Consider the following 12,990-nt stretch of genomic DNA (forward strand, 5'->3'; position numbering starts at 1 on the left):
TACTAGACATACACAACAGCGAAAACCTCTAAATAGGCCATTCAAATCTTGCAGCTATGCGCTCCTGCGGTTTAGACCTAGCTGGTCCAAGCATTTGTTCTTCCGATACACTTAATTATTATCGTCGACAACACGCAATTATCAAAAACATATAAATTGCAGAACAATATAACACGTGTATTTTGATTATTCCGGAATAATTAAAAACTGCCAGTTTTCATTAAGGAAACAGCTGGACTGCTGGCTATGTTGCGAAATGTATACAGTGATTACTTCCATGCGGAATTTATTTACGTTATTGGCGGACGATCCGGACCATAGATAAGCGTTTGCTGAAATTCAGTGTCGATTCGGCACTAGGGAAGGAGAGTAGGTACTTAAAAGTCGCCGAAATTAAGTAAGGTCCAAACCTACGTTCGGAGTAAAGCTTCCTAATGTATACAGTAATAATATAATCTATGATATTGTGACGGTTACGTCACGAGTCATGGGTTGTTTTGTAAATACTGAAATTTTATTTTGGGATCTTGCGATTCAGTTGTTGACCAAACTTAAATTCTCTTTAATGGCGTTCAGATAAATTACCTCGCCTGAACTGGCGTGCCATATATATACTGTTGTAATGTTTACAATGTTCCTTTTCCCCTTTACTTTTTCACTTGTTACTACGTAACATTCAGTAAGCATTGCCCGAAGGTGAAAGCCTTTGTCTGACAATTAATAAATAAAATAGGAACTTTATCATTTAGTAATATGTAAAGACAGAATTTAAGCAACTAAACAGCATTGTCACGCCGTTTGAGGAATGAGAACTCATATCATCGAAGCAGAAGCAAAGCAAGTTATTATCTTCAATCGTCCTCGCTCATATTGTAACAATAGCAGCCAGTGTACGCGGTCTTTATGGTGAAGATGCTTGTTGTGTAATACAGTAGGCCTACTTCACACAAGGAATACAGCAACGAATTATTATTTGTCATAATATCGTGGGTTGTGCCCCAGTTTCATTCATCATGAATTTCAATATCTAAACATGTTTCTTTATATCTTTTTATTTATTTTCCTATTTTTATTTTAAAGTATTTATCGTGTGCATTTCGTTGATAAGCACTAGTCCTTGCCTTAGTACTAGTACTGTCCTTGCACTAGTCTACTGTTGTCACATTTTTCAACAAAAAGGCTGAAAGTTTGTCAAGATTTTTACACTGCGTTTTTCAGTATAACTTACTATGTTGTTTGCTTGCTTGTTCCTATATCCGTAATTTCCCTGGAAGCGCCTTATTCAATTTTCCTGCATGCATTAACGTAAAATTATTTTCAACAACCGAAATAAACTAGAAAACTAACCAAAAATTATACAGCCCAATAGCCTACCTCTGTTTTGCTCTTTAAAATGACTTCGAAACACTTGGTGAATTCGTGTAGATAAGCATTAATCCTATATCTTCAGTCTACTTGTTACTCATGACTCGTGAAACATTGAAGTAGGCTTAACAGTTGCCTATGACACCATGTGGAACCAACCGGCCTTGCAGGAGTCATATAGAACCGATCTGCAAAAAAGCTTTACTCTCAGTGTCTCACCACTGGTCACAGCCAGCAAAGCAGACTAAGATGCTTCAAAAACGTTCTCTCACAGGAGTTGGGTGAGTCGGTCCCACCTCTCCTTTTTAGCATCCATACCGAGCACATTAACGTCCAAGTATGCTTTCCCGGACGACTTGGGCGTCGAGTATTCATCACGAAAATGAAAAACAATGGAGCTTATGGAGGGACTCTTTGCCAAAATGATTCTCTTCAAACGGGATGTTTGGAAAATCAAATTTTTAGTTTGTCACTTAACGCCTGTCTGTAACATAAACATCATAGAAGTGTAAGATTTAGACATCACAACATAGGCATGATAACATGACGATCTTTCCATCTTGAATAAAACAAAATTTTATAACGCATAGAGAAAATGAAAATACTACGAGAAGTATGATGTGAGTAGCCTACATAAAGTTACAAGACGCGATGTATACAATAAACAAAAGTAAACAACTAACTTTTGGCGAAGGATGGAAATGACGTGGTGTCCAATGTCACCTAGAATAAGTCAAACTTCTTCACTTGAATAGCTCTACATACTTAGAACCCTGCTGCGGATTTAATTTACGCCTTCCCAGCTCGGGTGTGTTCAGCTCACGCCAAAAGGATGGAACCGGCACTGATCAGTAGTTGCCGCTGTACCCCAAGATGGCTCAAAGCCTCAAACCACATGTACATTTTACCTGGATTAGCTCCACCACTTTCTCGGCGGAAAATAGCTAGCACAAAGAAGACAACAATGACCCAAAGCACACGAAGTACAACCAAAGCCCATTACGCAGTCGGCTTATTCCGAGGAAAAGTGTTCTAACCACCACACAGCTCTAGAGAAAGATACTATCTCCACCAGTATTTATCTGTAAATAGAACAAAACCGTCTACAGACAGCGCCGCGAAAGCCATCAAACTTTTCGTCAAGCAAAATTACCCCAAGCTCTGGATGCACTCTGAAAAAGCTAAGCTGTCTTAACCGTCCAAGGACAGTGTTTCATGGTAGTTCAAGGAGGCTGTATACCAACGGGGCTTCAACAGCAAGGCCTACGACTGGAGATTCCCATCAACATCCATGCAAAACCTGCTGGAATGTCCCATACTCAAAGAGACATGCACTGCGCAGAACCTTGAGTTCAACACCACAGCTCGGTTGCGTGTAAAAGAATTCGTATGAAGAGTAGACACAAAGAATAAGATTTACCGAAGCTGTATGCAGGATAAACCTGCATAGCCTATATAGGCTACAATAAATGACAAATATTTTTTCCCTATTTCTTCTATGTTGACTTACCGTAAAAATCTCAGTTCTGGTGATCAAAATGCGTCTGACTTCAACTTTGTTTATAGAGATCTTCAGCAAATTTGTTTATTTTATTTTACTTTAAAAGTGGACAGTTAGGCTACCGGCACACAGTGAACATATCATGGGTGCTCATGAATCAATGCTCGAGTCAACGTATTTTGTGTCAAATGTTTTGTGAAAAACATGCACAATAACAACTCCTAAGCATGTCCTCAACGTTTCTCTGAATATAATGTTTTTGATGTAAATATTCATAACTTATGGGTTCTGGTTTGCTTTAGTTTAATTTTATAAAATTCTGGGTTTGGTAGCCAAGCTAACTTTCTGTCACCAGTCACCACTGCAATTTACATCTTGCACATTTCAGCCTTTTAGGGCTTTGCCGCTTTATCCCGTTCATTGATTGTTTGTAAGCGTATTTCCTACTCGACCAGTCCACAACGATGTTGGCACTATGCTTTTCGTTCTGCGCAGTCAATGGCGATAAACAAACAATGCAATACAACTGTACTTTACCATTCAAATGCGCACGTTAAGTATTTTGAATCTCGCAAAAAAATCTTCAACTTTTTTAAGTCGTAAAGCAGAAATCATGTAAGCTTAAAATAGTTACAAATCCAATACAGTAAAAACGCTCCAACGCAAAGCAAGATGCTGATGGTAATTCGAGTTTCTTTATACATTTGATGGAACGCTGGATGAGATTTCATCAGATCAGTCATTATTTTACCTTTCGCATTGACATGTGGAAAGGGTTTGTCAGGTATGCTTTCCCCCAGAAATTTACAGAGCGGTTCCCAACCTTGCTTTATGTCATAAACAAGTAGCTTCTCCTTAGGGGCATTCTGATAAAATGACAAAATAAAGAAAGTTTAAATAGTTATTTTTGTAATAAATAAAACTGTTGCACACTGCAAGCTGTTATGAAACATTTACGCCACACAAAAGTTTTAAGTTAGGCTACTGCATGTATAGATCATGTAGGCTCATACCCTACCCTACATGAACTTCTAATGTAAGCTATACCTGCAAACAGTAAGCTTGATTGTGACGAAAGTTAACTTTGTTCAATGTTGCATTTTTGAATGAATTGAAATCAAATGGGTTTTTAACTGGAAGTCCATATACCATCCGCACTGCATAAAACAACTTTTGCATTGTCACAACGACTGAAAGTTAAAGGATGGTAAGTCAAAGAGTTTAAATCAAATTTTCTTACCAAAGCCTTGGTAGAATCTAAAATACCGCCAGCCTGTAGGCGACAGTATTTGGACCAGTTGGTACAGCTTGTTCCTTGCTAGTTCAGTGCCTTGCTTATACTGACTTCTGTACCATTGTTCCTCTTCTTTGGTTGTTAGAATGATCTAAAATTTTAACACAATACCTGAAATGGAATTAAAGATAAACTGTTTATATGTTATAAAAATAGTACACTGACATAACAAACGCTAAATTTCTGCCAAGATAACGTACTTTAGAATCGGGAAAAGCATGGTGAATTTCTTCCCAAAGGTAAAAAACTGGTGCTGCTGTCACCGCATCCACATCATCATACATCCGTCTGAAATCCTCATCTGTTGCTCCTTTCTCAAAAATTCTCTCCCATTCTTTGTCATGATACCAGAAATGATCCATGTAGTCGTAGACAATGAACCCAAGCTCTCGTAATGCCACAGCAATAGACTTTGTACCAGTTTTAGAGAAGCCGGCAAGTATTACTTTCATTTTCTGTTAATTGTTGTTACTACCCTATAATTACAATTGTGTAACACTAATAATAGCCTAGTTTTCAAACCCGTGTTTAATAGTTTATGAAACAGCTTGTGTGACTTGCAATTTCGCCTATGGATATAATATTATTAAATACCATTTTGTGGGTTAAAACTTCTAGAAATTTTGCCTTTAGATTTCAACGATTGAGCACAATTTTCGAAAAAGAAGTGTTTAAACTTTCAAGAAATAAACTTGTTTTAGAACCAACGTTCACTAAGCGAAGTCTAAAACCTGCTATCAGTAGGAATTGAAGTTTACTGCAAACTTTTAAACATAGTTTAGCAGTTTTGTAAATAACATTTGGGTTCTTGTGCTGCTGACAAACACATGTTCAAATTTCTTTTTTTTTTGTTACAGTAAATTGCTGGTCAAGGGATTTGGACGCCGGACATACGCATTTCAATATAACACTAAATGTTGAGAACTAAATAGACTTAAATACAAGGCTATTACAGAAATTGAACTTATACATTTGCAGACATGACGGCAGACGCCATGACCATAATAAAAAACAGGAGAACAAAATGTGTGTCTTATCGTGTATCATCTAATTTAAAAATTAGATTGGATACGAAGTGCAAAGTATAAAAAGATAGAATCATAAACATAATATAAGTACAAATAGCAAGTGGTGCTATAATAAAATCAAATTGCTAATGACATAGTCATTTGAAAAAAATGTCTAAGGCCATAGTAAGTCCAAGCAAAGAAATAAATAAATCGGAATGTAACTGAACAAAATTTACTTCAAAAAAATAGTCCAACCAGGTAGGTACTAAATTAGACAATTTCAATTGTGTTTGTTTAAATCTGAACTGGAATCGTTCCCCGAATTTCTGTAACAAAACGTGGATAGAAAGTCCTACCAATAATAGAAACATTTCGCAGTAGTTGGTAGTTTTTGTAATGTACCTAAAAACAGATTGCGAACGTGTTAAAATATTGCGCACCAAAACGTTGGGCACCCCGACTGTACACTATTCTTTCTTTACTATGTTATGCAATATTTCTAACACTTTTCAGGTTTAACATATTAAGTTTGGATCATAAAAACACAATTCCAGAGACATTTTCGAATTTCAAGCATTTGTACCAAAAAGTCTGTGGAAACTTTCCGATAAAACTGATATCATACCATAGAATTGATGGCGCTAAGAAAAAGTGGAGTTGTTTGAAGTCTTGGACTTGTGTTAGCACTATTTGATATCTAGTTTAAGCATCCCAAGACCACAGTAGTAGTTACAAATAACCAGCAGATTTAATTATCTCGCACAGATTTTCAAGGAAAAGCTTCGAGGATTGCGTGTAAAATACACATTTCCGCAGGGCAAACTCTCTAACCTGGTTTGAGGACGTTTGGTTGCCTTTAAAAGCATGGCTGGCACGAGTCAACAGATGTAGTCAGAAACATTCCTAACTTTTGCTTTGCCACATGCTCTAAAACATGGCTGTTTTTAATCGTTGAAATGAGATCTCAACAGAATTTTTTACAAATAGCAGTTTGTATGTTCTGACTAGCTTCGTTGTCTGCATCAAATTTTCCTTTCTACGAGGCAAGATGATACAGTAGAAAAAATATTTAATTTTGTATTTGATATGTTTGGATTAAATATTAATAAACCGTGTTCCTAAGAAACTAGGGTCGCTTAGCCTGTGTATGGAAAAGTGCACTCTATCCCGCTGATTCAAATAATAATAAAACAAGTTATACACAACGTACAACAACAAAATTTATGCTATCACATTCAGTATTTCATCTTGCATAATATACATTTAAACTGCGTTGTGTAGCCAACAATTTAAAAGTATGCATACAATAATTGTAACTTTTTTGCAGTGGACTTAATTATTTTTGAAATGGAGCCAGTCAATGTAATTTCTGTCAAACAAATTTTTTTAATTTCATACGCATTCATGTTGATTTTGCTGTTTTCTGATTGGTTTAAAACATAGCCACCAAATACTTTTTATTTAATTTTTGGACGAGTTTTATTGGTAAATTCAGCCATATTTTGCAAAATAATTTTTCAAATATCACCAGCCAATGTCAGGTAAACCTAAGTAAATCTTCGTAGCTATGCAGTGATTGAACATCCGGTCTCCGATGCGTATAGCATTTGCGAAAGCAAGCTGTATGATGAAAAGTTGCTTTAGACAAGCTAAACAAAATAATTGTATCTAGGCTAAAGTCGATTGGAAATAATTTAGAATCGACAGTACATGCAAACTCACTAGCCAAGCATGCTTTCTCTGCCTGTTTCCGTACCAACAATCAAGATCTATCCTACATGAAAAAGATAGTTGTCATGTCTTTTGTGTATCATCTCAATTATATTTCCAATGAAAAGGAAAATGACAACAGGGAAGTAAATGCGCTTGGTAAGTATTTTATTTTAATATTTGCAATGTAAATCGTTATATCAATATCTTTTCAAACGTATCCTAACTCTCATATAGACATCAAGTAACGTAACTTGCTATCTATAACAATGAACTTTACCAGAACAGTTTTTTTTTGTACACTGACTCTGCAACACAAGTCAGACCCGAGCCAAAAAACGTGGTTAAAAAGGAAACTTATTGAAAAGGTAGCTCAGAAAAAATTTTAAAAAAACATAGAATATTGAGGAATTTATGCGCAAGAGCGCGAATATTACAGTTATTGCACTAGATATTATAGTTTTTGTACTGGACACCGAAATTTCATTTCAGGCTTGAAAATCAGGTTTCTGTGAAGACCACGAGTTTGGTGCGATGGAACTTGAAAAGTATTGTACATAGAGAAGTGAAGTTTGGTTACAGTTAGAAGAATCGTGTTTAAATACCTGAGAAAACTCCATGAAATTGCACCAAAAATTAATATTAAAATAGCAATTTTTAGATAAACTTCGTACACTGGGTACTTTCGTAGACTGGCTACCCGACCCTATTTATACGTTACTCAACACACTTCCACATAAAACACGAAAAAGTATTGCTGAACTGCTGACAAGTGCAACTTTGCAGGTCAGTAGGCTAAGCCTAAAAGTGTGAGAGTGTGTCACGCTTGAGTGAGCACAGTTAAAAATTGAATAAGATGTTGATGAGGATTAAACAATAATAATCTACTTTATACACTAAAATTAAGATATTTCAGTATGTTATCGCTAATAAATAAGTTAAAAAAATGTTGAGGGAGATAATACCAATTCGCGTAATGCTACACACAGGTTGCAAGCAAATTACACATAATAGAGAAATTGGTTGAACAACACGATTTAGTCCTGCAGTTCTTAACCGATGGGAAGTTTTACAAGTTCAGGTGAGAAATAAAAAATTTAAATAGCTTTTGTACACACAGATCATACTCATGAAAAAAGGTTTGTTGTAAATGAACATATATTATTCGCCCTAGCTAACAGTTTGATATGCATTTGACATTGTAGCCACTGCCCAATCATCTCATATAGGCCTATCCAAAGAGGTGTGTCGAAATTACAGTTGAATTTGTAGTAAGAATATAATCGTATATTGTATAGTACTACGCTGCATATATTTTGTATTTGTGGTACGCATCACAAATGTAATGATTTAATAAAAACAATTTCGTTAAATTGAAGTGTTTGGTTTGTTACATTCAATTATGTTTAGAAATGAGAATAACTTAAGCTCGAGCTGAAAAACTGTTAAAAACCAAAGGTGGGAAGTTTGAGTTTGGTAGTGGCGTAAATGAGAAAACAGATGAAAAAGGTGAAGAACCGCAGATCTAGTCTGTATGGTGGTCTAGTACTCTGGTCGTATTAATCGGTGATTTTTAGCTTTCATTAGGAATGAGACGTTTTTGGATCAAGAGAAACTTAAAAGTCATGTATTACGTTAGAATGATCTGGTTTCAACCTACCAATTGAAATTTTTTGATGTCCATTATAGAATTTAACAGCAAAGTATTTCAGCGTTCTTTCCACGATATAGCGTAGTGATCTTCTTCAAAACTTCAAAAATTGTCATAATTGCCCCCTTGATAGACAATATCGCCACTGTTGAATATACCTGATATAGGGTAAGCCAAAAAGTATGACACTTGCAAGGGCGGTTCTTGTTTTACACTTTACAGTATTTTATCAACACGGAAAAAACAATGAGTGCACATCATCAGAAACAATTAGAATATAAACCTTGCATTTAGCTTGATGTGAACCAATAGCGTCAGTAAATTAAGCGTACTACTTCTAACTTCCTTCCAAATGAGGTTGAGATTTGTTAACAAAACTACAGTGTTTCTTTAAATGAGAACAATAATAGTTATAGGGCAACAAAGACATTACGCTGTTTATATGATATTGAACTGGTCCTGATCCAGAAATGCGGTTGGATGTTAAACTTGGATATTATTTTATTGGCAAATAACTTGTGACGAAGCACAGGCATAGCTTGACACGTAGAGACGTCTCAAAAGAGCGTCTTTATGATTCCTTGTCTAAAAGATGACTGACTTGAAATGCGTAACGTGAAATAGAGAAAAAACGCAATGGCTTTTTCAGCAAATAAACGTGGTGTCCTGCCGCTATCTAGCGGACAAGGTGGTGAACGTTAAATAGTGCTTTGAATTTCGTTAATAACTGTTGCTCACTCCATGCAGTAAAATTGATTAGAGTGATTTTCGATGCAATCATACATAGGAACAAGCAAGGGAACAATATGCCAGCACATTAGACCAAAACTTTAGTTGTTTCTATGATTATAATGGTAACTATAAGAATCGATAAAAACAGCAACAAATAAGTCATCAACAAATACCATTGAAAAAATGTAAAATATCTTGTTGTAACAGACAAAAACATTGAAAAAATCTTCAACTTTTTTAAGTCGTAAAGCAGAAATCATGTAAGCTTAAAATATTTACAAATCCAATACAGTAAAAACGCTCCGATGCAAAGCAAGATGCTGATGGTAATTCGAGCTTCTTTATACATTTGATGGAACGCTGGATGAGACTTCATCAAATCGGTCATTATTTCAGCTTTCGCATTAACATGTGGAAAGGGTTTGTCAGGTATACTTTTCCCAAGAAGTGTACAGAGCGGTTCCCAACCTTGTTTTACGTCATAAACTAGTAACTTGTCTTTTGGGGCATTCTGGTGAAAATGAAAAAAAATAAAACACGTTCAAATAAACATTTTCATAATAAATAAAACTGTTGTACACTGCAAGCTGTTATGAAACATTTACGCCACACAAAGCTTTTAAGTTAGGCTACTGTAAGAATAGGGCTAATAGGCCTATACCATTTTCAAATATTAATGTAAGCTATACCTGCAAACAGTAAGCTTGATGGTGACGAAAGTTTGCTTTGTTCAATGTGGCATTTTTGAATTGACTGAAATCAAATGGGTTCTTCATTGAAAGTCCATACACCATCCGCACTGCATAAAACAACTTTTGCGTTGTGATGACGATAGAAAGTTTCGACAAGATGGAAAGTCAAAGCGTTTAAATCAAATTTTCTAACCAAATCCTTGATAGAATTTAAAATACCGCCAGCCTGTAGGCGACAGTATTTGAACCAATTGGTACAGCTTGTTCCTTGCTAGTTCAGTGCCTTGCTTACACCGACTTCTGTACCATCGCTCCACTTCTTTGGTTGTTAAAACGATCTAAAATTTTAACACAATATCCGAAATAGAATTAAAGATAAACTGTTTATAACTTATATGAAGACAATTGTAAACTGACATAACTTGTTAAAATGATCTAACATTTTACACAATCCCTGAAATAGAGTTAAACGTTAAATGTTTCACATTAGACAACAACTGTCAAATGGCACAACAAACGATATTTTCGACAGTATACCGTACTTTAGCATCTGGAAAAGCATGGTGAATTTCTTCCCAAACGTAAAAAACTGGTGCTCCTGTTACAGCATCCACGCCATCGTACATCTGTCTGAAATCCTCATCTGTTGCCCCTTTCTCAAAAATTCTCTCCCATTCTTTGTCATGATACCAAAAATGATCCATATAGTCGTAGACAATGAACCCAAGCTCTCGTAATGCCACAGCCATAGACTTTGTACCAGTTTTAGAGAAGCCGGCAAGTATTACTTTCATTTTTGTAAACGTTTATTAGTAGCTTAATTTCATATGTTTACAATCAATATAATTAAGCAATCACAGGTTTTTTTAAATTTTATTTTAATATGTTGCAAAACAGCTTGTGCGATTTGCCATTTCCTCTATGGCTTTCAAAACACATCATTTTTTATATATTAAGTCTGAGTCGGGGCTTTTAATAATTTAGTCTTTAGTTTTTTTGATTATTGAGCACAATTTTTGAAATAAACGATTTTCAAACTTTCAAAATCTGAACTTGTTTTAGAAGCAACGTTCACTAAGTAAATTCCCAATTAGCTGTTATTAGTTAAAAAAATAACTGATTTGAAGTTTTCTGCAAAATTCTTTGCAAATTTACACATCGCATTTGAAACCTCCACAACAACCGATTGTGTAAGTAGCAAATGGGAAAATATTTTTAACTAAGTTCACCCGATAACCTGTACCAGAGTTTTTACATAGCTTTCCACAACTATGCCTCTACATTTTCTTATAAAAAATTGAGTGTTGTGTTCTTGTAGTCCACATAATAATGCATTTGTCGTGCGCTTATAATATTGAAGGACGCGACTTTGAATTACACCAAGCTAATGAAACTTATCAAATCACGACATGATCATATGTCGTCATTATTTGTATCAATAATACAGTACGGTGATTTTCATTTCAAATTCTAAACTGGCTGAATGGAATAGTAACTGCAGTTTATTCAAATTCAATTCTACACTTACGACATTGGCTCAGTTCAATTTACACTATTCCAACAAGAATCTTGACTTCGCTTAAACTTCTTGTGTGAATCGAATCGACACATTATACCTTACACTGCGTGTCAAAATAACCGCATTTGCACAAATCGGTAGTAAAATTGTTTTTGGTTCTGTGCTTGCAGTACAGATGTTTTGGTGTTAAAACTTATAGTCTGTTGGAAATACCGTTTATTTCAACTTGAAAAAGTTTTTACAGTTTTCTCTAAACTGTCGCCATCCCACTTTGGCCTATATTTGTCATCTATAAGATGCCGTTGGTGAATCAGAAATGACTAGTGATTTATTGGTTTAAATAAACATGGATGAAACCAGACTGTAACCTTCTATAAATGCGTTCAAATCTCGGAAAACTTTTAACCACATTTTATAAAAATAAACACAACCTGATAGCTTCAACATTTCCAAACTTGTCAAAAATATTCTCGTAATTACGTAAAGGCATGCCTCTGCAATCAACTTTTTAATGACCGTGTATATTGAATTAACAAAAACTTGTCGGGATAGAGTTAAGTGCATGGTTGTTTGCCAAACGAGCTGTATGTTTGATAAACAGCAATTTGTCGACATTGCTCTTCCCAATGCCAAATAGCTAGAAGGCATACATTTAAAAAGTTTTACTTTTTGCAACCGATAATGATGCAGAATTGAGAATTCTGGTCAGAATGGATTGAGGAGGGTTGGTTAGACTGGTGCCTGTCAGAGCCTGGCTGCCACGAGGCAACAGGTATAATCAAAAAACAAGAACGATTGCTGACTTTTGCTTGACCAAATGCTCTCTAATATGGCTTTATTTTCTCATCAGATTTTTCTTCATATAAAGCAGTTTGTATGTAACAAATTGCTTCGTTGTCTGCATCAAATTTTTGTCTATGAGGCAATATGTTACAGTGAAAAATATGTTTGATTTTCTATTTGATATGTTTGTCTTGGATTAAATATTAATAACTGGTGTTCCCAAGAAACTAAAATCGCTATCTGCTCTCGCATGGCATAAATGTGCAATAAAGGAAAGTTCAATAACTTTTACTAGCTCCGGCCACCTCTAATTAAAACAATGTATGAAAAAAACACAGAATAGATTTCGTTACAACTATACACACGTTACTCAATGCACTTTCACAAAACTCACAAAACGGCTGCTCTATAGCACTGCTGACAGGTGCAAGTCACTGCACTGGAAGCGTGTCACGCTCGAGGAAGCACAGTTAAAAATTGAATAAGACTTAGATGGGGACTAAAAAATGTCAATCTACTTTATGTCATAAAATTAAGAGATTGAAAACTTTATTGCTAATAAATAGGCTAAAAAATTGTTAAGGAAAATAATACCAGTGCGCGTAATGTTACGCAGTGGATGCAAGAAAACTGCACACAAACGAAAATGATTTAACAGCACAACCTAGCCTGTATGGTGGTCTAATAGTCTGGTCGAACGTCAAATCGGTGATTTTTAACTTGCATTTTATGC

The 12,990-nt window shown here is 35.4% G+C and overlaps 2 protein-coding genes across 2 annotated transcripts; both read right to left on the reverse strand.

The window, feature by feature from the left end:
- Nucleotides 1-3,377: 3,377 nt before the first annotated feature.
- Nucleotides 3,378-7,636, reverse strand: LOC143446975 (uncharacterized). Its single transcript, XM_076946861.1, has 6 exons — nucleotides 7,486-7,636; nucleotides 6,893-6,944; nucleotides 4,361-6,790; nucleotides 4,107-4,251; nucleotides 3,914-4,023; nucleotides 3,378-3,732 (listed from the first exon to the last, which is right to left on the reverse strand). The coding sequence occupies exons 3-6, from the start codon at nucleotides 4,610-4,612 to the stop codon at nucleotides 3,478-3,480; spliced, it is 762 nt and encodes a 253-aa protein (XP_076802976.1). The 5' UTR covers nucleotides 4,613-6,790; nucleotides 6,893-6,944; nucleotides 7,486-7,636; the 3' UTR covers nucleotides 3,378-3,477.
- A 1,271-nt stretch (nucleotides 7,637-8,907) lies between these two features.
- Nucleotides 8,908-12,635, reverse strand: LOC143446098 (uncharacterized). The gene is made up of 4 exons (XM_076945587.1): nucleotides 10,498-12,635; nucleotides 10,149-10,293; nucleotides 9,953-10,062; nucleotides 8,908-9,774 (listed from the first exon to the last, which is right to left on the reverse strand). The coding sequence occupies exons 1-4, from the start codon at nucleotides 10,747-10,749 to the stop codon at nucleotides 9,520-9,522; spliced, it is 762 nt and encodes a 253-aa protein (XP_076801702.1). The 5' UTR covers nucleotides 10,750-12,635; the 3' UTR covers nucleotides 8,908-9,519.
- Between the last annotated feature and the right edge of the window lie 355 nt (nucleotides 12,636-12,990).

Source organism: Clavelina lepadiformis, chromosome 2 (assembly GCF_947623445.1).
Source record: "Clavelina lepadiformis chromosome 2, kaClaLepa1.1, whole genome shotgun sequence".
Lineage (NCBI taxonomy): Eukaryota > Metazoa > Chordata > Ascidiacea > Aplousobranchia > Clavelinidae > Clavelina > Clavelina lepadiformis.

Coding starts and splice junctions, on each gene's coding strand:
- LOC143446975 (XM_076946861.1), bottom strand. CDS start 4,612: ATGAAAGTAATACTTGCCGGCTTCTCTAAAACTGGTACAAAGTCTATT. Junction 4,252..4,360: donor ATGCTTTTCCCGATTCTAAA/GTACGTTATCTT, acceptor TTAAAATTTTAG/ATCATTCTAACAACCAAAGA. Junction 4,024..4,106: donor TAGATTCTACCAAGGCTTTG/GTAAGAAAATTT, acceptor TGTTTTATGCAG/TGCGGATGGTATATGGACTT.
- LOC143446098 (XM_076945587.1), bottom strand. CDS start 10,749: ATGAAAGTAATACTTGCCGGCTTCTCTAAAACTGGTACAAAGTCTATG. Junction 10,294..10,497: donor ATGCTTTTCCAGATGCTAAA/GTACGGTATACT, acceptor TTAAAATTTTAG/ATCGTTTTAACAACCAAAGA. Junction 10,063..10,148: donor TAAATTCTATCAAGGATTTG/GTTAGAAAATTT, acceptor TGTTTTATGCAG/TGCGGATGGTGTATGGACTT.